The following is a 22967-nucleotide window of genomic DNA, read 5'->3' as shown; positions in this document are numbered from 1 at the left end:
TCTATGAGCTATAGCGTTACCTAACAGCGGAGGGCGCTATTGTGCCCAAAAAGAAAGACGGGCACTGTTGCAGAAGCAGTTAAGAAGTAGAAAATAGCAAATGTGCAACTGAAAAACCACTGCATGATACTTTTTGTGATTAAGGTGAGGCGGAAAGCTTGCCAGACTTGGCTGAAGGTTCTATTCTTTTTACTTTTGAAAGCTTTAATCTGCCACAGGAGGGCGCAGCAGACCATAGCAACGGCCGCGAACAGCTTTAGTTTACCATAGCAACCAACATGGAGGAGGATGAAGGGGACTTGATGCAAACTGGAGAAAAACTGGCCCAAAACAAGGATGTTACCGAAGAACCAAAAGAAGCCTTGCGGACCCGAGTCGAAGAGCTGAAGTAAATAAAAACAAAAATCTCTATTTAACTTTTGTATTAATTTTTGAACCGCGAAGTGCATTACTGTTTGCAGTTTTCTAGCTAGCACACCCAATGCAGGCATATGCTACCTGTTTCTGCTGTAGATTATACCATTAAACAAAAAAGTCATCTATTTCTCATTGTGTATTCACAAATTCACATTATATTAACATGGTACGTATTATTATTCACGTGACAGTGTAAATATAAATAATGTAAATAATTGCTCAATCAAATCAAATCAATTATAACAACAATCAAAGATCAATTTAACTTTTATGCTCAGTTACTCAGTCCTCAAGTAATATTTAACCCCATTTCTGTACTTTTTTGAAAATTATTATTAAGTAATTATTTGGGGTCACTGCTTTTGAGTTCTACTTGAGTAAAAGTACTTTGAAGTAACATTACACTTACTTGAGTAAATATGTTGGCTCACCTCCGCTTTACCATTGGCTATTTTATGCGTTTTCCTCTAGAATTCAGAATGCAGCCCTCTTGGCAGAGAATGCCATGTATGAGCAGTTCTTCAGCCGTTTAGATCCACACGATTTGGCCACAGCTGAAAATCCCAGAGCAAAGAGTGGGGTAAGTTATAAATAGGGGAACACTTAATGGTAATTTACATAAAAATATAATGACTACTTCATCAGGAGCACAGATGGAGGCAGAAGACCCAGGCTGAAGACCAGCTAACATTACAACAGAAATGTTTTGTGGCACTGAGTGAACTAGCAGAGATCCAGCAAGAAAGAGAGAAAATCCGACACAGATATAAAAGAAACCATGACTGCGGCAGGGTAAGATGATAGTCATAAATCGAATCGCTATTTTAGGGACCAACTCTTTTTGTTTTTGTCTCGTCTCTTAGGATTCAATAAAAGAGGCGGAATTACGCCAAGAGGACATAAGGAAAGCCAAGAATGAGTTTGAACACAGGCTGCTCAAACCTCTGAGGGAAAACAGACTGGATTTACATGAACCTGAGAAAGTACTGCAGTACATCAAAGACAAGTCCAAGGTAAAACACGTCTGTTCACTTGCCAAGCCTATGTACGTTGTCCTGCATATTGAAATCTTTTTTACACAGATCAGCCAGATAGAGAGGTGTAATCTGAAGACTCAGTCGATGCAGGCAAATGAGAAGAGGCTACTGCAGCTACTTCAACAGAGGAAAGACCTCGGGAAAGCTGATTACGAGGTACCACCACATACAAGAATAAAACAAAAATGGATGCATGTATTTGTAGCCTAAATGTTCGTATAGTTGATTTAAATATTCACATTTTAGGATTTTTTTCAAGACTTCAAGGATCAGCATGGTGAGATAGATTTACATGAAGTCCACGTCAACAACATAAAAACACAGCAGCCTCTCAATTCACATAAGGTCAGTCTTTGTTCTGTGCTGATATGCTGAAGCCAGACGTCAACAACAGGCAAATGTTTCCCAACAGGAGAAGCTGCACAGGGTCACGAGTGAAATGTCAAATCTAAGCAAAGGCATCAAGGAAAAACAACAGAAACTGGCGCGGCTGGAGGAGGCCATACGTTGTGCTGAAGAGGAATGTTTAAAAGCACAAAGTCTTAATCAACACCTGAAGCAGCAGATTGCAGACTACGAGGCCCCAGGTACCACAGAGTACATGCTTATTAAGGAGAAACACAGGAAGCTCCAACAAAGTATTCTCACGTGGGAGCGGAAAGTTGGAGTTGCTGAGGTAAACTTTTCTACTGATCTTTCCAGTTTTTCTTTTTTTTCATTCTGTTGCAACAACACCTTATGTTGATTTCAGACGGCCTTGAAAACCTACAGTAAATCATCAACCAAACACAGAGCCACTTTCACTCCTGTGAACAGCGCGGTGACCAGAGCGAGGAGCGGGGGGCACCAGCTCTCTGTAAAACTTCCTGACATAGCAGAACATAAGGAAAAAGACACATTTCAGTGAATATTTAAAGGAACAGGCCACCGTTTTTACATACTGATATATGTTCCTACCTGAGCTTAGACGAGTTGATACGTACCTGTCTGGTCTTTGTGTGTGCCCTCAGTCACGCTAAACGACCAAAGATGTCGTTAGCATTTGGCCTCTCCCAATGTATTCCTATATTCCTGAATTTGGAAGCTACCACGCTCTTCCATGGGCACGCAAAGACCAGACAGGTACGTATCAACTCGTCTAAGCTCAGGTAAGAACATACAGTATCTCAGTATGGAAGAACTGTGGCCCGTTCCTTTAAATGAAATAATTTGTACTGCTCAACAGAATAACATGGCGTTTTGATATTATGGAAATGCAATCATAAATGGCTGTGGTTACAATGCTGATATAAGCGGATCAAATTTGGAACTTTTGAAAATAATTAAAAAGTTCTCCTGGTTGTTTCTTATCTTCATTATAAACAGTGTAAAAAAAACAACAGCGAAAGGCATCTCAACAAACTATTTTCTTTATTAGAAAGACATCTTTTGAGCTACAACTCTCCAAAGGACTCTACATGATGTTTGTTACATGCCATACATTATATACAGATATTTACAGAGAAAAGTGCAATGCCACAATGAGTAAGCTGTCATGACAATATTACTTTTCACTTGTCTCTTGACTGTTTTACATTTTCTATAAGCACAGCATCTGACAGTACGGAGTTAATCTAGAATATTTTAAAAAGGCACTTTCACAAGTACAGTACACCACAGAGTAGCTTATTGCCTATAGGTGCCATGTGAGTCCCAACTTTTGGTGATGTTACGTGACAAGAGCACACTATTTACAAACGTTGTACATGTCTACATTTTTCTACACTGGAAAAAAAGAAAAGCGTATGGTTATAAAAATAATACTTGTAATCTGAAATCGTTTATTCACACGTTATGTCAAGTCAATGTCCTATTTAGATACCACTTGTGAAATGTTAATTTGCTACACAAGCGCACTCTGCCGTATGTACACGTGTTAAAAAGCATCACAGTCATACATTTCAACGTTACAGCCTGTGGCACATATTGTTTGATGAGGCGATCGCGGTAGAAAACCTTTGAGAAAGCTTTGAATTGAGACAGAGCGATGCTAGGAGTGATGAAAGCGTACAGTATTAGCAGGCTATTACACTAACAGTCATTAGGTCCATGGCTACCGGCACTCCTACAAGAGACTGCCTTGAGTCTATACACATAATGCTTGTACAGTTACTCTTTGGGTAGGTAAAGCCAAGCAAGGCATGAAAGTAGATACATTTTCTACGAATTGAAATACTTTATACTATATTATCACAGGAGATCATTTATAATATTTACTGCTTTTACACGCACACATTATTATACAGTTTAATCAAAGACAGAATCTAAAAAAAAAAAGAAAGAAAGAAAAGTTCTCAAGAGTGGTTTTATCCAATAATTAAATTCTATTCCAGGCAATAATAGTTAAAGCAGTAGTTATTTCTGTACATTTGCAGGTCATATTATTTAGGAGGGATGCTATATTTACGAGTGAGTAAAACAGGTTTGGTGTCAGTACCACAAATGTGTTAATAAAGTACCTTAAACTAGGAGTCCAATGGTTTTATGGTTTCTGTCCACTGAGTTGCAGCACCTGTATAACGGTAACGTTTTAGTCACTCAATGGCATGTGCAACATTACAGTGAGAGACCGTTCTGGTCCAGTGGTAAACAAATGATGCGATGATGTTTAGTGGCAGTTTATACTTTATCTATCTCTCTGGAGGAAGCCTTTGTGATTTGTTGTTTCAAGAAAAAGTTGCCCCCCCCAAAAAAAAAATTTCAACCAAACCCAACATTCTACCAGGTATAGTATGTTCTTCAGACTCTCGCCCTCCATAGCCAGCTTTAGTGCACTCTTTAAAACACAGACTGTCCAGGTCCATTGAACTCTTATATGTAATACGTAGAGCGTGAAGAACTACATGGTGCAAGATTTGTCCAGGGGGTCCTGAGTGGGTGTCGCAGGGCCTTGTGGTGGCTGACTGGTTTTGGGCATGACCAAGGGCTTTGGCCTGAGCGCTGGGGGTTTGAGCTGCACTCCCATGCGGGGGGCCACTACAGGCTTGAAGGTGCTCATGGTATCGCTGGAGGAGCTGGTGCTGCGGCGCATGGGCAGCTCAGTATTGGCAGTGGGCCTCAGCAGGACTCTGTGGATGGGGCTCAGAGACTCAGAACTGTGAGTGGGACCCCCGCTGCTGCCGGAGCTCTGCCGTTGCTCCAGCGTGTCCAGCACCACGTCAGGGGCGTGTTTCGCCGAGCTCTGCCTCTCCAGCTCACGCAGCTCATTCAATGCAGTGTTCATGGTTTCCTCTATGTCCTACACAGTGTGTGAGAGGAAGGAAGGAACAGCGATGAGAAACAAAGGTTTTATGAGAAAAAATCAAGGTCATGCAAAGAGCAAAGAACGATATTCAACAGTGTAGACAAATAGATTTGAAGATAATAAAAAAAATCTCCCATCATGCAATAGTAAATCCATAACTAGGCTAATAGTTAGACCTGCTGTCATATAATGGCACAGTCATTAATTTGAACAAAGATTCATTACAGAAATTTAATTCAGCATGCTCCTGTTAGGCAGGCAGACAGCTCAGCACAGTTTGAAGTGATAGTCTATGTAATAGAATGCATATAATTGATCTTCTGGGCCTGCATTTTGATGTAAAGAAAGTAATCTGAAATTATCATATCTTTTTCAAAAGTCCCTCCCTTTGCCAATCTCAGCAAATAATCAGAGCTTTCCTGTGTACAGAGAGTGAAGAGGTACTTTCAGGTCCAATCGGGAGGGGAGGGGAAGGAGGGATACTTTTGAAATCCCCCCCTCTTTCTCTCCTCATTTTGTAATCTTCAGACTATCACTTTAAAATGTTCTTTTAGACTAATAGTAGCCCTTATTGTAGAAGTTTTGTTGTTATCCCCCTTTAAACTATAAGTCCCAATGTCGAACCATGCTCCCTGCTGTCTGCCTGTGAAGCAATTGTTTTGCGTGTATTAGCACACAGACACAGATGCAGCCAGAGGAAGCAGAAGACAGGGACTGACTATGTTTTTACAGGGCGGGGCAGGGCTTTGATGGTGGAGGGAGCTGCGTTCGGGGCGCCGCTCGTCCCACGCTGACCTGTGCGATGGTCTCCGGGTCCAAGGCTTTGCCCCCATGGTGATGGTGCGTGTCTGAAAAGCCTGTGTACTGGCCAGAAGAGGTGGAGCGGCGGATGGGTGGGCTCTCCATCTTCTTTAGAGACTCATGGCGACTAATATTGGTCAAACTGCCATGGCCAGTGCGCCGCCTGCGCTCAGGACTGTCCAGCGGCAGGTGGTTACGACTGCGGAGCACATCGCGGGGACTGAAATGGCCTAGGATTGGGGAGCCCATTTCAGGAGTGCTATGTCCCCCATGACCCCCATGTCCCTGGTGAGAGGGATGAACCATACAGAGCACATCTGTGGGCCGGGCAGGGGGCCGCCGCGAGGGTGGGTCAGACCTCTTTCTGTGTCTGCTGGAACAAAAACAAGATGCATAAAGTTAACTTGCCTTGTCCTCTCCTAATATACAACAATAAAGTTAACCATCTTTATAATGTGGCAGGATTAGCGAAAAGAATCACCAGATATTGAATCACTAGAAACTTTTAAGTACAATAAATAAGTTCCCAAGAACACAAAACAGCAAAGATTTTATGTAAATGATCAAATGAATGCTACTTTGATGGTTTGTATGTGTTTTTACTAAGGCTGGGACACAATATTGGATCGGACCACAATACTTTTTACTGAAATACCAAGTATCGATATCAAGTATCGCAATACTTTCAATACTCGGAGTGCAGGATAAAAATGCCTCCAAACACAGCACTTCGTTATATTTTGTATTAATGCACTTTTCAATCTGAACACTTCAAGACATGTCAAATGACATTTGGTTTATAAACTTGTTTGGACATGATTGTTTAATTTTTTACACATTTTGAAGTAAAAATATAGCATTACATATCGGATCGGCCCCTGAGTATTGTGATATGTATCGGCTCGTGACAATACTGTATCGTCCCAGCCCTAGTATTGACAGCAGTGATACACGGTACCCCAATGTCCCGCTATGCTGTAAACATATGCAACAGCAGAAATCCTCCAGCAGAGGGAGCCGTTTACATACGTCAAACCATTTTCCAGGCTATCCAGCACGCATTCACACTAAATGCACGCTAAATTAAACACAAAACTATAATAATCTCGATATTGTTTCTTAACGTTTGAAATCGAATTGCATAATAAAGTATTTCATCGTATAGTTTGTTAAATATAAATAGTAGATGATAAATGTACATCCAATTAATGGTTTGAGACATTAGCAACATCACATAATATACATTTGAGTTGCAACCATTTCATTGACCGTGAACTTATCGGTGAGTGCGCTGTATGGAGTGCACTACAAGAAGCAAAATCCTATAAATATCCAAGGATATGAATGATTCAACAGTGGTCTCAAAACAAGGCTGAGGGCGTAGACAGCGGGAGGGAAGGAGGAGGCGGGCATCACCTGGGAGCTGCTGACAGGTAAACTGTTGTCAAAACTGCTTCAGTGAATAGAAGGGCTTCATTTAGACATGTGCATATTTACTTTACCATGAATTCCTATATTCTGAATATCAACCACAATGGAATCACAATGGAAGTGTGGACAAGAGTTTGAAGGTTTGTCCACTTTGCCGACAGTAAAAAGTATGCGCAGAATTGTAAAAAATAGGCTCACAGCCAGCAGATTCTCAACAAGACGGAGGTGTGACTGGATCTGTGTGTGTCCTTGGTGTGTGTTCCCATATGACCCGCGGATGACTAAGCACTGCTACAATGGCTATTTAATACCTCTGCCTTGCAAAAGAAACAGCTTGATTGCATTTCTACATGGGGTATGGTACTATACTGACAATGACATCGAAGAACCAGGAAACCTTGTATTGGGCTTGATTATGTCCTAGCCGCAGATTTAAACATGACAACTCTTTTAGCTGAGAGAAAAAACTCATGTAAACCTAAGCTAAGAGAGCACTGGTATATAGGCATCAATAAACTAGCAGTGTGGAACCCAACCTGCTAATGTAGGCCTCTGAGATGCGTGTGTCTGTGGGCGAGCTGATGTCTTTTCCTGAGCATTTCTCGTCCCCGGCGTGGCCACTGCTCGCTTCGCTGTCTGCCTTCTGACTCAGGGTGTCGGAGAAGTTGTCATCTCTGGGACAGGGAACATTGAGGTGCAGGGGAGAAGAAGCCACAGAAGAGATGCCGCACAAACAAGAAAACAAACAGGAGAATCAGCAAATCAGTCCATCTGAAATATGCTTGGTTTTGGCTTTGACAGGGCCTGATATCAATTTCCACTGTGTCAGCATTTCTCGAAAAGGTCCAAACGAAAGCATAGTTCACATTTCAGGGCATTACAGTAACATGACAATTCATTGCAGCCTATATAATTTGAATTAAATAAACTCTGACTAACGCGCACAGACCGTCAGTATACAGACAAGCACTTGACTAAGCACAAGTGAGTCTGATGGCCAAATCCTGAGAGGAGACTTCCTGTGCTCAAGTAGCCTCTCTCTCGGCTCTTTTATTCTGAGCTATGTTATGGGGCTTGAAGGAGATCATGCTCCCGTCTGCTCCTCCAGACCTTGGCCCCCCCTCGTTTCAGGCAGCACGCTCAGGGGGACAAACCCAACAGCAGTAAATCCCCACACTATTTCATTAACAAAGAAGACATCCCATCAGCTGCCATGCTCCTGGTGAATTATTGATAGATGCAGTGATGGGATAGAGGCAGCATGAAAGGGGAGAGCAGCAAAAGAAGGCTTTCTAAATGACCGTTTTGTCAGGATGGCTACTCTGTGATTGGAGTCCTTCTTTTCCCCTGTTCTAACGAGACAGTAAATCCAGTCCATTAAGTACCAACAGCCAGCGTACAGCTTGTTAGGGCTGAGCGCAAAAGACAGTGGCAGGAAGCTGGTTAAGGACCCTGGAGACAGACTACGGCTAAGCAAAATTATATCCAGTTCCCCTTATTTACATTGATCAATACCTTAAATACCAAAATACAAACGGTCATTTTTTTTGCTTTATTTCAACTCAAATATTAGGCAGTGCGAAGTAAGCAGTGAATTTTGAAAAGCCCCATCTCAGCCCTAATGTAACGGGTTGGAATGTACTATGAATTTAAAAAATCCAGGACATATTCTATATTTAATAACATCACTTTGCTTCAACTCAAAAGTCTGTACACACTACAAGTGTGCAGTTGGTAGAGGTGACCTAAGCTTTTTAGTATTCAGTGAGCATGCGAGCTCTGTGCACGAAGCAGCTTCTTTACTTGAATTTAAAACAAGATAAACACTTGTCCCAAAAAAGTTTGGATAAGAATACATTTACATTGATGTTTTGGTATTGGGATGATGGATAAAGGTAATGTGTGACGGAGGGTTTTATGGTCAGAGTAAGGTTTTATGCAAAGATTATGTTATGCGTTCTATACATGCTTTCAAAATACTTTGAAGAACAAGATTGAATTTGAACTTAGGTTGCTAACTGCTATCCTATTTAATATCGTTTGTTCATTTAAAGATATTGACAGCATCCTCCAAATCCAATTCAAGAAATGGTAGGCATGTGGTAAGTAGCACATTAATGGCATTCTGAAATAATACTCACATGTCTTGTACAACAATGTACTGATGGGGAACCAGGCCGTCGATGCCGTTGTGGCGCCCCTCCCACCAGTCCTCAGATGCCCGCTGATACAGCAGAAGTGAAGCACCCTTCTTAAAGGACAACTCCCGTGACGAGCGCCCAACGTAGTCAAACTTGGCAATGGCTTCAATGGGCTCACCCTCTGTCAGCAGTGAGAGGATTACACAGGCCAGACATGTCAGACAGAGAAAAGGCATTATCAGATACATGGATTTCATAATGAGATTTTACAGCAACATCCCCTAACCCAACATTCATATGAGTCCTAGTACGACTATGTGTGTGCTCTATTGGCCGGCAGTTTATTTTAGTGGTAGTCAATAGAAACCCAGCTGTACATTGCTGGACTTTGACCGAGGTCACAACAGGCCCACAGGAGATTTAGCAGGTTAATTATAGCAGCTGGTCTATACGGCTCAGGGGCACACAATTAACTGTATAGATAATTTGATTGTGGTCATAGCTTTGCAATATTTGCACAAAAGGAAAAATCTACAGTGGAGGAACTGTATCTCTAACCTTTGTAAACCCTTTACCCTTAGAAAAGTATTGTTACTATTTTGTTTAACCAATAAAGAATCTAATATCGACTGTAAATCATTATAGATAATACAAATAAGACAATACCATTTGTTGACTTATATAACAGCAGGTTTATTCACCTCTGCTGTTAAAGAATCTGAGTCACAGCCAATATGTATTCATGACGGCAACACAGGTCTAAAAATAGCTTCTTTATTTCTCCCACTCCTACCTCTGCCCTCCGCCCCTCTTACTTTCTCAGACAGGGGGTCCCTGGACAAGCACAATCACCGAGAACAGAGTAAATGCCTGAATCGTGTACGGCTGTGAAAAGCCATCATGATACATCTTTCACAGGAGCTGAGAGTAATTCCACGATGAGAAGGGACATGTGGGAAAGGAGATACAGCCGCCGTTCTGAGCAGAGCTGTGTCCTTTTCGCTGTAATCTATTTTTATTATTCCATTTCTTCCCCGCCGTTACTTACCACCTTCACAGCATTGCTCGGGTTGTCAAGGCTGACAGGGTGAAAGTGAGGCGCTTTCAATGAAATGTGACAAGCAGGAATTTACTGTCGGAATTAATTGAGTGGCCCTAAAGTAGTTTGCCTCTTAACAAAGTGGGAGATTTTATCCACTCCCTGTTTTGCAAAAACCTTCAGAAAATGTTAAAAAGGTCTTGAACATAGTGCAGTGACATGCTAAGTGTAGCGTGAAAGGCAAAAAAATAATGAATAAATAAATCTGTCTTCATAAAAAGCGACTATGTACCAATAAAACCTGCTAAACCTTCATAGACCTCTGCAACAATGTCCTCAAATAATTGTGATTCTGCAGCAGTTCGGACAGCAATCTTAATGTTTAAATCGTAATTGCACGTTGTTTCTTTTCCAAAATTTCGCAGGCCTACTTAGAACCAAAAGTACAACCTGCTGACGTTACAACACACACACACACATACTCATGTTGTTGCTGGTGTTGGGTAGAGAAACTGAAGCATGACAGCTGGAGGCCTGCAGTGTGAGGATCCAAACTGTCAGATGTCACGCTCAGGCCAGTGGAGCGCAACCACGATTGTTCATATATAGAAATAGAGGGGTAAAAGCTGGTGTGGGATCAATACCGTCCTAAAAAGGCATTTTCTTTTTGTAGATTAATTGGGAGAACAGTGTATGATGCTAGAGACTCTGACATCAAAGTGGTGTTTATAGGGTGTAAATATGACCCACCCTGTCCAGTAAAAATCCACTGCCCTTTAACATGTGCAATCCAATATGGGTGCGCCTGCTGCGCCACTCGACAACAAGGACATCCTATATAGGCTCCCGCAGAGCAGTGATATACAATCAATGTGCCAGTTTGTTCACCTTTGACCTTATTGTGAATTTTACAGATTATGGAATATCAATGATGGTTGCTGGGAATAAGCCGCTGTAGAAAGTACAGGTTTATCTTCTGGTGTGACAGGAACGGTCCATGACAAGGAAGCGGGGAAGCTGAGGTTGTGGTTCATTTCTAGGACGTAAGTGTCTCTCGGAACAGAAATGATCAACTAGTTTAACGCAAAAAACGTAGCAGAGAGTAGAGAAACACGCAAGAGTATGTGTTTCCGATGAAGTGAGGGAACATTAAAATCACTACTGTCCATTTAGAGTTTATGCCATTGTAAAAGTGTTTTTTTTTCTGGATAACAGAAATAGCAGTGGAACGAGTCATGAATCAAGCTCTAACAGATATAGTGACAGCCTAGTTCTTCAAACGGTGAATAAAGTTGAAGGCCACATCTGAACGTTTGGGACAATTGTACACTCTCCAGTCCATTAACATGATCATCATCTGATATAGATTTTCACACGCAAACCTTTGGTCGTTTCTGCAGTGTGCACTCTTGAGTATTTTTAAACAGAGATGCTTGACCCTGTTTGATCTCGTCTCTACAAGTTCAGTGTTTGAGTTGGATCCCACTTACTGCTATGATGAATTACATTTAACAAAGAACTAAATGCATGGTAACACCTGCATTAATCCCACATATTACCCCTTTTCCCAAAAGATATTATTCGTATTATGGCACATATCCCATTTAGAGAAGAATAAGCAAAAGCCACTTGACAACGACACCTTAACATACATTCGCACAGGTATCGGTGACAAAATATTACCAGAAGTATTTATAAAGTCAAACTGAATGAGAACCTGTGAATGTGACACCAGTGTTTTCTGAAAGGAATTCAGCTGATTTAGACCGCCACAGTATTTCTATAGGAGGAATGTGCTAGTCCAGAGGCCCCAGGGGAGAGCTATGTGCATTACAATATGAATGGCTGTCCATCACATTCTCTTGGCCCTTCAAGGTAACTGCATTTAACGGGCTCAAAGGCAGGATTAGCCTCCCTGAGCAGCAGAAGCTTAACCCTCACTGCGCCACGAGACTGGAGTGTATAGTTTTTGTTAGTGGAGTCAGTGTTTTTGCATCCCAGTTAAATGAGCAGTGACTAAGAAACAGAACAACAATGTAAATGTGGCTACTCACCGTCCTCGCTGGTGTGCGCCTCAGTCCCCCCATCGTTGTCCACTTCCTCCAGAGCTCCGTGCTCACTGTACGGGCTCTCGCTGTGGAAACAACACTCGAAGGTCAAACAATAGCAAATTGTATCACTGAAATATTTTTCACCACATCTATTTGTGCTTAAGTTTAAATAACCGGCGCAACAATTAGGGAAGTGCAAAAATGGGTGGTAGTGCCTCGTGCATCTAATACAGAGTAGGCGAACACCGTAACTGCAAGAAAAGAAAGCGGCCAAGACAACAAATTCCTCAGGCCTTTTGGCTTTGCCCCAAAGTGAGAGATGCAGTGAGGCAAGTGCTTTAGCTTTAATTAGAAGTGAATCATTGACGACCTCGAGAGATTTTGTAAACATGGACAAAGAAGATTCAGTAAAAAAAATGGCAAGCCCAGATTACATGTGTTCAAACAGCTCTAGGTTGACTGCACCGCGGACTCCACATAATCAGCTCTGTTCTTTCCAGGTGACTTCTCCTTCTTCCTGCTGTAATTGTGGTCATTACGGTGATTGTTTCAGTCTGTCTCACAAAGATAAAGAGCGGACTGCGTAAAAGTCACTGTCATGATGTTGTTCAACCCCAGATGCCTAATTAGTGAGTGGGATTACTCCAATAAACTGCATTGACAGGCTACTGACACAGCTGGAACAGGGACCTCAGAGTTTACAAGGCGCACGCTTCCATATTGAGAGGGACCCACATGGGGAAAGCTGTGCAAGATAATGCAACACCAGGAGCATGTTTAAAGAATCTCTGGCTTCTTTATCTTACCAGTAGTCTCCTCCCGCCATGCACTTCTCATAAATGGGTCCGTCCAGCTCTTTGGAGTCTGGGAAGATGGTTTCATGGTGGATGATGATCGTCTTGACGATTTCATTGACGTGGGCTTGGCATGACACCTGGTCCTGGCTGTCAGGAGTGGGCATCAGAGTCGGTCCAAAGCATATGGCCAGATTGTACGGATCCATCATGTTCTCATCGCTGTACTGAGAGAGGCTAGAAGAAGAACATAGAACAATCATGTTGAATTAAACAATTGGGTCTTTGGTAATGAACAATTATTCTGGTGGAAACACACATACTGGTTGAGGAAGGCAAAGAGGTACCGCATGACGACAAGTACCGATCGAGGGATAGTCAGAAGAATCTTGCGGATGTACAGCGCTCTCTCATACAGGTTTTCCACTCCTAAAATAAAAGACAATGCATGGGTTAACGCATGAAGAAGATGTACCAACAAAGGTATGTTCTAAAGAAAAGTCCTTCATGTGTAAATAAACACATTAATGATATCTCTCAACTCAATAACAATGCCATTATTATTTTGTGTCTTGAAAACTGTGCCCCGTTGACACGCTTCACTAAATGGCTTTGTGCTTCAAGACAATCGTATTTGTTCTGCTGCTGCACTTGAAGCAGTCAATTTTTTTTTGTGGGGCTGAGGCTGTGCTGTCTGCTAAAAATAGCTGTGTCACCCTCCAGCCACGCGATGCCATCTGGGATTTGGGCCTCTGGGAAAGTAGCGGTGCATTTCATCATGGGAATACCTGACTAAAATGCTAATCCTAAAATGATTCCTCAATATGTATTTAGGGATTTTATTACAACAACACACAATTTTGGAAACCGCTTAAGCCCCACCTGAATCGAGCCCACATTCTCCAGTTTGGGTTTAACCAAATTGAAAAAGCTTCTTGGAAAAAAGCCTCAAAATAGCGACTAAACTGTGGCGGAAAGGCAACAATAACAAAGAAAAAACAATAAATACACAACTGAAGAGTAATTAAAAAGCCACAAAAAAGAGTGACACAAAAGTGACAAAAGAGCGACAAAAACGTGCTGCAAAAGAAATAATAACGCAACAAAACAGCCACAAAAAAACTGACATAAAAGCGATGAAAAAGGGATGAAGAAAGCATGACAAAAATGTGACAAAACGCAGGAATAATGCAACAAAAAAGTCGCCATCAGTTTTGTTGGTCTTAGCTTTCAAATGAAGCTGACCCGGCCTATAGGCTGTGAGTTCCAGTTGAGAAGCTTTAGATTAGAAGCTGAACTGGAGAAAATGTGCTCGGTTTAGGCGGGTAAGAGGTTAAATAATAATTATTATCTTATTATTGTGTTGCACTTATCTTCCCTGAGCTGATGAGCAAAGTCTTTTTTCAATTCTTATCCTTTTAAAGCAGTACTACGTAACTGTTTACCTTAATACATCCTTTCCGTAGTCCCTCTGGGGGCAATACAAGTGTTAATGGGGTGCCTTTCATCTCCCCCTGGTGTCTCTGGCCAGAAAATCACAATAGCAACATCGCTGCCTACGGGTCGGAGGCCCCAATACACACTAATAGAATCACGAAGAAGAACTGTTAGCTAACAGGCTAACGGGAAAAGCTAACTGTGGGCTAGCGCCACTTAAACAGTATTTACAGCCAAGTTTGAGTGAAAAAAATTATCTTCATTGTGTAATTGGATGTACAATATCCCTCTCTCCCTTTCTCTTTTCTGTCAGCGTAGTATTTACTCTCACGGACAATTAATGAGAAAAAAAAACGTAACATGCTATGACGCCTGCAGTGGCGCTTATGGCCTCTAGGAACATGAGTATCTGTTATTGTTAAAAAGATGAAGGAAGGAACATGACAATATCTTTAAGGCACACTGTGTAACATTTTGCGTTACACTGTTGCCAGCAGTACAAAACATGCTCCAAATGGCCAGCTACACACAGAGGGCCAGATCTTGTGGTGGCGCACGGGGCGGCGCAGGCTCTTGGCGAATTATTTTCCGAGTGGCGGCGCTATATGTGCCATTCGCCTCCGCCACCTGTGAGGGGGCGTCACAAGAGGAGGAGACTGCACTGATGGAAACACCGCTCACATTCACTTCCTCGTTTACATTGCACTGTCTTGCGTTCTTTCTTAAGCCTTAGGCCCTCACAGGTCAAACTAAAACTTTATTTACCCCATCGTGAGCTAAACGATGTTCACGTCTCGAGAGAAAAAGAGCTACAGCGTCCACTGTGGCGCGTATCGGCCCGCGCTTGGCGTGAACGCGAAGCAAAACAAAAGCACATGTTCACCCCACACAACCACTCTCCTGGACGTGGAGTCGATCTGGTTGGAGGAAAATCTGTGTCTCCACCCACTTAAATGCGCTAAGTCTGGAGTGGCAAGATCACAAAGTGCGCTCCTACTGAGCGCAAAATGTCACGCTATCATCTCCGTTTTGATGAACAAGATCGGGCCCAGAGAATGCTATCTCTAGTCAAAGAGAGGATTCGGATGAGGACCTAACCTCTCCAAATCTCCGTGCAGACGAGCTGGAGACGTCCACCCTCCCAGTAAAGTTATAGTCAAGTATTTTTCAACAATAAAAATACCTGTAATAAAATATAAACTTGTATTTCATCAGTCTGGTCTGATGATCAAAGTATTTTTTTTGATAGGCAGCTATTGGGCTTTTTGCCTGCACTGCGAGGAGAAGAATGTAAACATAGACTCCTCGTCGCTCAAGGCTTAAAAACGTGTCCAAGAACAGCCTGATTCACACACAGCCACACTTCACACCGAAAAGACAGCCCTGTTGGTACACAAACACACAGGTGCAAGAGGCTCGCATGTCGGACAGAAAAACTGGGCTTGTAATGCACAGTGTCTGCAGTCTGGAAAGCACTGCAAAGCTGGGTCGTGAGGGGGTGGGGGGAGCTGTTTATTGAAAAGGTATATACTTACTGATGCAAGAAAGCAGTTCATTAAACCGCTCTTTGGGGAAAAGAGGGTTTTCTAGACCTCGGAAGTACAGCTTGAGAACGCCAGCCACAGAGTTTATATCGTGGTTGTTTTCTTCGTCTGTCAGGGGGTCATTTCCTACGACATGGCCACGTAAGATTAGTGAACACAGTCATGAATAATTGTTGCTGTATATGCTATTGCAAAAATAATCTTGGTACCTCTTTCAAAGGAGTTCTTAATGTCATTGACTTCCAGTTGCGACCCAGATACACGGAATATGCCTTGATGTTGGAGGCCTGTGAAAAATAGAACGCGACAGAGGGATTTTAAGAAAGAAGAACAGAGAAATCCACTGAAGATGACTAGCACTGCTTAAGTTAAACAAAAAGGCACAGCTCGTTCATTAAGCCACATTCAGTTTTCCAATTTAATGTCTCTGAAGACTAGGGCTGGGCACCGTTAAACGATACCAGTCTGGTATTGAAAAAATAAAAGTATCGAATGCGGGAACTGAAAAGAAATATCAAATCTTTATATTCAAGTTTTGATGAGTTGAAATAAAATTGGAAAAAAGGGGAAAAACAAGTGGAAAATGTGGGTAAATTTAGGAACATTTTGGGGAAACAATTTTGGGGGAGAAACATGGAAAAAAGTGGAAAAAAAATTGGGAATAACCAGAGGAAAAATGTAGGTTAATTTGGGAAAAAAACAATGTGGGAACGGGGATAAAAATGGCAATTTTGGCAACATTGGGGAAAACAGAAAATTGGTTAAAAATTGGAAAATAAAAATAAAACCTGAAACAAATGATATATCATCCAAAATAAATAAATTGGAAAGAAAATGTTTTATTGTTCTATATGACAAATAATTTAGCACAGGTATCGAAAACCAAGAATCGTTAAAGTACCTGTTTCGGAAAAAAATGTAACAGTACCCAGCCCTACTGAAGACGGACTGAAATTGCGATTGCGTTAAAGTGTCTTCCCTTCAGTCACGATTAGAACAACATCGGAAAAGATCGGGGTCAAAAATTAAGAATAATGAGGTAGTTTGGTTTAACACATTTTCTCAAAAAAAAAATGTATACGAACAACAACACAAACAATGAAAAAAATCTAAATCCAGTCGATGAGCCAAACGGTCTGTATGAATATCTGTTTATACAGGGTAGAAAATGTGTCACCACAGTAAACGGGCAAGCATCTGCATTACCCTATGACCATGACAGCAGTGGAACAAACTCCAGCTCCGGCAGAAAGCACACGCCCCGGCAGTTAACACGAGGAAAGTGTGACATTAGGCACTAAAGGCACTAAAGTAATAGTATTGTACAGTAACAATGTGCAACTCACCATATAAATTAATGTAGCGAATGCAACTCTCAACCACTCGAGGGATCGCTTGACCCGAATCCTGAAAGTAATGTCACTCAATTTAAGTTATGTATAATGGCCACATTTAAACTCTCTGAACATAGAACCTGACCAGCATCTGACACATAATAAAAATAATAATAATAATTTGTTATGTAATAGCATCAGTTTGTGTGAATTTGGAATAAGTTCATAGATGAATACAGTAATAACGCTGGTCAGTTTCGGATCAGGATGTAAACATAAAAAGCTGCATGCACATAATTAGAGGTTATTGACATTTGAAACAGACAGAATGAGCTGATGTCATATCATTTAACGGCCAGTCAACCTAATGACATGTACTAGAGTCCATGAACCCTTGGAATTACAACCCAGTGGTTATTAATATCACATTTTGCAAAGTGCAGCCGGTGTTTTCTAGCACTTGTCTTAACAGCAGCCACTCGATGCAAAGTTTAGACATGAGTGGTGCGTTGACTGAAACAAAAAACGAATTCCTGTCACGTACAGAAAAGAAACACACTGGTTCTCTGCCTACTGCCAGCTGCCTCAGTCTGTGGCTGAACAGGGACTCACTACATGTTTTTAATGATACCGTGGATCATTTTACAGCCCTCAAGGGTAAATGCACGATCCAAACGTGATGGCCGTGCCAAAAATCGACTATCTAGCATTGCAGTGGAGCTGTGAGGATTGAGCTACAGGTCTGATACCGAGGCATTATGTAACTCTATCTCTTTGGATATGTGAGACAAGGGATGAAAGGCCTTTTTTTTTGCAGACAAATTCAATACGATAGTTGATGTTAGTAACGGGTATGACTTCAGCTCAGTCCGTCTTGTTTGTTTATCTATTATGATAAAGGTAAAGAAGAAAACTCCACGGACTTAAAAAGATTTGCAAGCAAGCAAGAGCGCCCCAAAAGATGTACCTGATGTCGAGCGTGTGAATTCCGGCGTCCACGGCTGTACAGAAGAGTGATGCAAAAGGCCAAAAAGGGGAAGAAGAGAGGAAAAAAAGCAAGACCCAAGTTAGGACCACAGCACCTGCTCACCACTGCTCAACCAAGATCATGCCCTGATGCCACACAGGCATATAGGATGGCTAGGATGAATCGCACCCGGCATGGCAGGGAGACGGGCATTGAGGGGGGGGGGGAGGCGGGAGACCATATCAATCTGGCATTCGCCGGCCAACTGTCATTTATCCAGCTCGTTTTAAAGCAGCCTGTGCTCTCACTCTGGGGAAGGAAAGGGCTAAAATATCTCCCACCAGAACAGCTTGGTGATGCCAGGTCAGCAGTAAGTCAGAGGAGCTGACAGAGACAAACGCTTACCCCCCCGACTGCCCTCCTCACCACCAATCTATCAGAGCCAACCCAGAGTCGGTGCAGAGTTTATGAGGACAGTCCCAAGAACGCATCCAAGCAAACAAATGATTCTTTCTTTAATATAAATTACAAGTAGAATGTCCTGAAAGGAACCTATACCAAAATGGCCAGGCAGCAGCAGGAGCAGAACAGAAAATAGGTAGAAGGAGCTACATCAAGCTGCCAGAATATATATTTTTTGTACCTTGATAAATGACTCCAAATTTCCATTAAATAATCTAACATTAAAAACAGAGCGGGGCCTGGGCCGCCGGGTGCCCGTGAGGGTTCTGAATGCCCCATTTGGATGTCTAGAATACAAAGACAGCATATGTAATCAATCCGATTTTCATTTCCTGGCATTTCAAATACCGATACCTAATCTACAGAGGAAATTAAGGATAAATGCGTGAAACTATTTCAAGACACGGCTATAACCTTAACGTTAGGGATACATTCACACTTGTGATTGGCCTTCAGGACGTTATAACAATACTGTATTGAGTGTTATCACTGAATATCATCAATGTATTCAATATCCAAATGTAGAAAAAGGTTGTCTTCATTTTCACAAAATTGTACCAAGTCATTACTGTAATTGACAGCTACAAGTTCAAGGAAAGGTAACATGATATTAAGCTTATCTCATTATATGTAAACTATCCTGATTTATTACAGCAAATGAACCATTTATATATAAGTAACTTTATTGTTTAGATTTAGGTACACTAAATTATATTATCATAGCCAAAAAGAGAAGATGTTGTGACAATTTTTAAGCTATATAGACAACTATGAAAGCCCCACGCATGTGAGTGTGTGTGCATTACCTTGTAGTCATGTAGTCAGCTCTGTGGCCTGCGGGTGGAGAGAGAAGAGTAAAATGTTTAGACATGCCAAGTCTTGTGTCTAGTTGAGGTCTGCCATCTGTCCCATTACACTGTCCCCCCACAATAGCATACACATCAGCCTATACATCAGACCATAGATTTCATACTAACACAATGAACAAACGTCCTCAGGCCCGATATAGTATTACATACTATAGTTTGGAAGGCAAAACACAAACTAACTTCCAAATGTAAAGCCACGTGTTCCCAAGACGTGACCGAACCTGTCCGTGTGTTTAAGTGACTCATGCTTTGACAACAATATGATTAAGCATTTTGTGGAAGAAGCAGATGATTTCCGCCCTTTCATTAAATCAGCAGAGACCACCGCGCGGTCAGAACAATGACTGACATACGCCGCAGATTAGCCCAGGCCTCGAGGAGATCCCACCAGTGTAGAACAAGGGGAGGCCGAGGTAATCACCAACATCCCTCTAATGCACAGCCGTCCATTTAGTCAGGAGGGAATCAATCACTAAGACGGCTAATACAAGTTCAAAATCTCTCTCAGCTGTTGCCTGGGCTTGCTAAAACCCAGATTACAATAGGGTATCTGTCATCAAAAAATACTGATATAAAACAATTAGAGGACTTGATGAAAGCATAAAATCCTGTTGGAATTTAATCAATACACAAAATGTGTTAAAAATGGCCAGAGTAGAATTTAAAGCCATGAAATGGAGGATTTCACAGAATAAATATAAAAACAAAAGCATTTTTTTTTTTTTTTACGGGGGCTTTGTTGGTGATGAATTTCCTCAGACCTGACTCGTAACTTTACAGTTCGTCACCATGAACGACAGTGCGACCCAACATGAGGATTCAACACATTTAGTGCCCTTTCAAAATGCTGTTTTTGATAGCCCACAGCAAAAAAATACATACCTTCACCGAGTGTCCTCTTTAACAAGTCGTGTTTGGCCTGCAGTTTTGCGATGAGATTACTGCCCTCCAGAAACTCCCGGAATTTCTGACGAGAGAATATTATCAAGTAATTACAAGCCAGTCATGAGTTGAGCGTCTTAAATCAGCCCATGTACAATAAGGCTGTCAGGGGGCGAGGCGGCTTTTTTTTTTGAAGGGGTTATCTTGCGTGACCATCTAGAGACTGCAACCGGATAGCCTCAGAAAAGGAGATTTGGAGAACCTTTATGCTGCTGTGAGATAAGGTTGTAACATCAAATGGAAGCGAATCAAAACCACACTTTAAAGAACAGAGTAACTTGTTTATCTTAATAAATCCTTTTCGTACGCCCTCTGGGGGTAATAGAAGTGTTATTGGGATGATTGGGAGGTCTTTCATTGCCCCCTGGTGTCTCTGGCCAGAATCTACCCTTGCAACTTTCCCTGCCACCGAGGCGGAGGCCCAATACACACTAATAGAATCACACAGAAGAAGCTAACAGGCTAACGGGCAAAGCAACTGCAGGCTAGTGCCACTTTAGCAGTATTTACAGCCAGGTTTGAGTGTAATTGGGTTGTGGGTTGTGACACAATGTACAATATCCTTCTCTCCCTTCGTCTTTTCTGTCTGCGTAGTATTTACTCTCACGGAAAATGAATGAGTACAAAAAACGCAACATGCTACGACACCTGCAGTGGCACTTATGGCCTCTAGGGGCATGAGTTAGTAGCTAGTAGACTTAGTACTGCTTTAAATAATGTTATTCATAATGTAATTCTTGAATTAGTTCAGCGGTTAGTACTACAGTCTTGTAAACTGAATTGAACTACAATCAAAACTATTCACAATTCAGGTGAAGCAATATCCATGTTACAAGAAGTCAATATACTATATACCACAGGTCTTCCAAGATGTATGGAGACTTATGTATAAAAAAAAAGTTTTGGATTTGGATCTTCATGATTGAAATGGTTGAATATTCAAAACAGAAAATATTTCATGTCATAAAGTGTAGCCATATAAAAGAATTAGATTTCTGTTTGCTTTTCCCCCATTATCATTGCACTACTATTGTTATAACTGGGGAGAGGAACTAACCATAAAGTAGAACTGCTCCGTCTCCTGTTGGTTTGCTCTCCGCTTAGCGATACTGGGTTTGCTCAGATAGGTCTCAGACACAGTAGACTTTACAGACTCGGTGGAGCGACTGTGGTGAAAACACTCTGATACATCATAGTCCTCTATAGTCACCATGTCCTGGATTGTGGTTAGCGTGGCCTCTGATGTTTTCTTAATCTAGGGAGAGAAACACAAAGATATTAGGTGGGGGGGGGGGGAGGGTTGAAGCATCACCTGCCGGCCTTAAAAGCTGTATGTCATCACCACATACTCAGCGCCTTGTAACATCGCACTCCCTAAAAACCTCTCTCTGGCTGTCCCGGGACACACTGAAAAATTCAAGTGTTTCCTGACGAGATGCAGGCCCTGAAAAAAGACAAATCTGCCAGGCCTCGACGGGATTCTAAGCCAAAGCAATCATTTTGAATAAACAAAGTGGGCAGAGATGACGAGGCTTACTGAATCTTATATTAGTGGGTGGTGATCAGGCACTTTCAGCTCGTGACTAGTGCATCATTTGAAAGCTAAGACCCACAACACTGATCTATTTCCTTGCATTGTCGCTGTGTTGTCGTCAATATTTTGTTCTTTTTCATCCTGTTTGTCACTTGTTTGTTGCTCTGTTGTTGCATTTTCATCTTCGTTTTAAATCTCGTTTTTGTCGCTATTTTGATTTTTTTTTTTTTTAAGAAGCTTTTATTTTACGAAACTGGAGAAAATGGGCTTGGTTTAGGCAGGCTTAAGAGTTTAGTAATACACTGGTACTAAAAAATATATATATATATATATACATTTATGCTGTTGTTAAAGGGACTAGATGGAAAATGAGATTTTTATACTCGCTACTGCCACCTCAGGTCATACGTGTAGCTGCAATTTCTATATTAACCTCGTGCATGACGGTGCTTCGGACCCAAATTAACACCTTTTTCAGTTGTGGTGAATAGGACATTACTGGAGCAAATAGGAGGTGGAAAATACATAATTTTACCATTAAAGCTCTGCCTAGTCCCTTTAAATATAACATGGCAAGATTTGTTTCCCCACTAGCAGCTTTTTTTGTTTGTTTCTTGTTGTCATTGACTATATAAACCGAATATTTATATTTCACATATTTTCCATACAGCAATTCCGATAATCTTGTAGACAATACAATGCCTCTCTCTAATATAAGGGTATTTAGTACATTTCTTACTTCTAACAGGGCAAGTGAAAAGGTAGCCATAAGAAATGCTCTTGAATTAACCTCTTAACCTCCGCCTTCACTGAGCACATTCTGTTCGACTTTATCCAAATCTAAAAACTGCTTGAAAAAAAAGTGTCAAAATAGCAACAAAAAG

At 41.6% G+C, this 22967-nt stretch overlaps 2 protein-coding genes across 6 annotated transcripts in view; one reads left to right on the top strand and one right to left on the bottom strand.

The window, feature by feature from the left end:
* Positions 1-272: 272 nt before the first annotated feature.
* On the top strand, positions 273-2507 carry cfap263 (cilia and flagella associated protein 263). Its single transcript, XM_079567966.1, has 8 exons — positions 273-388; positions 889-997; positions 1063-1209; positions 1281-1430; positions 1500-1610; positions 1701-1799; positions 1867-2130; positions 2206-2507. The coding sequence occupies exons 1-8, from the start codon at positions 279-281 to the stop codon at positions 2359-2361; spliced, it is 1146 nt and encodes a 381-aa protein (XP_079424092.1). The 5' UTR covers positions 273-278; the 3' UTR covers positions 2362-2507.
* Positions 2508-2885: 378 nt separating this feature from the next.
* The window catches only part of srgap1a (SLIT-ROBO Rho GTPase activating protein 1a), a 62220-nt gene continuing 42138 nt past the window's right edge, over positions 2886-22967 (bottom strand). The window contains exons 9-22 of one of the 5 annotated variants that reach the window (XM_079568266.1): positions 21607-21804; positions 20490-20574; positions 19545-19572; positions 18920-19025; positions 17322-17382; positions 16185-16262; positions 15967-16101; positions 13318-13423; positions 13007-13231; positions 12204-12283; positions 9111-9291; positions 7506-7643; positions 5533-5908; positions 2886-4731 (exon numbers count right to left, since the gene is read on the bottom strand). In XM_079568266.1, the coding sequence (XP_079424392.1) occupies positions 4333-4731; positions 5533-5908; positions 7506-7643; positions 9111-9291; positions 12204-12283; positions 13007-13231; positions 13318-13423; positions 15967-16101; positions 16185-16262; positions 17322-17382; positions 18920-19025; positions 19545-19572; positions 20490-20574; positions 21607-21804 (2196 nt within the window). In that variant the 3' untranslated portion in view covers positions 2886-4332. Of the gene's footprint in view, positions 4732-5456; positions 5912-7505; positions 7644-9110; positions 9292-12203; positions 12284-13006; positions 13232-13317; positions 13424-15966; positions 16102-16184; positions 16263-17321; positions 17383-18276; positions 18311-18919; positions 19026-19544; positions 19573-20489; positions 20575-21606; positions 21805-22967 lie in introns of all 5 variants that reach the window. The other 4 variants (XM_079568265.1, XM_079568263.1, XM_079568262.1 and 1 more) reach the window with 4 other exon arrangements.

The sequence above is a fragment of the Gobius niger genome (assembly GCF_951799975.1).
Source record: "Gobius niger genome assembly, chromosome: 12".
Taxonomy (NCBI): Eukaryota; Metazoa; Chordata; class Actinopteri; order Gobiiformes; family Gobiidae; genus Gobius; species Gobius niger.
Note: the sequence above shows the minus strand (reverse complement) of the source record. Positions and strands in the feature narration are given on the sequence as shown.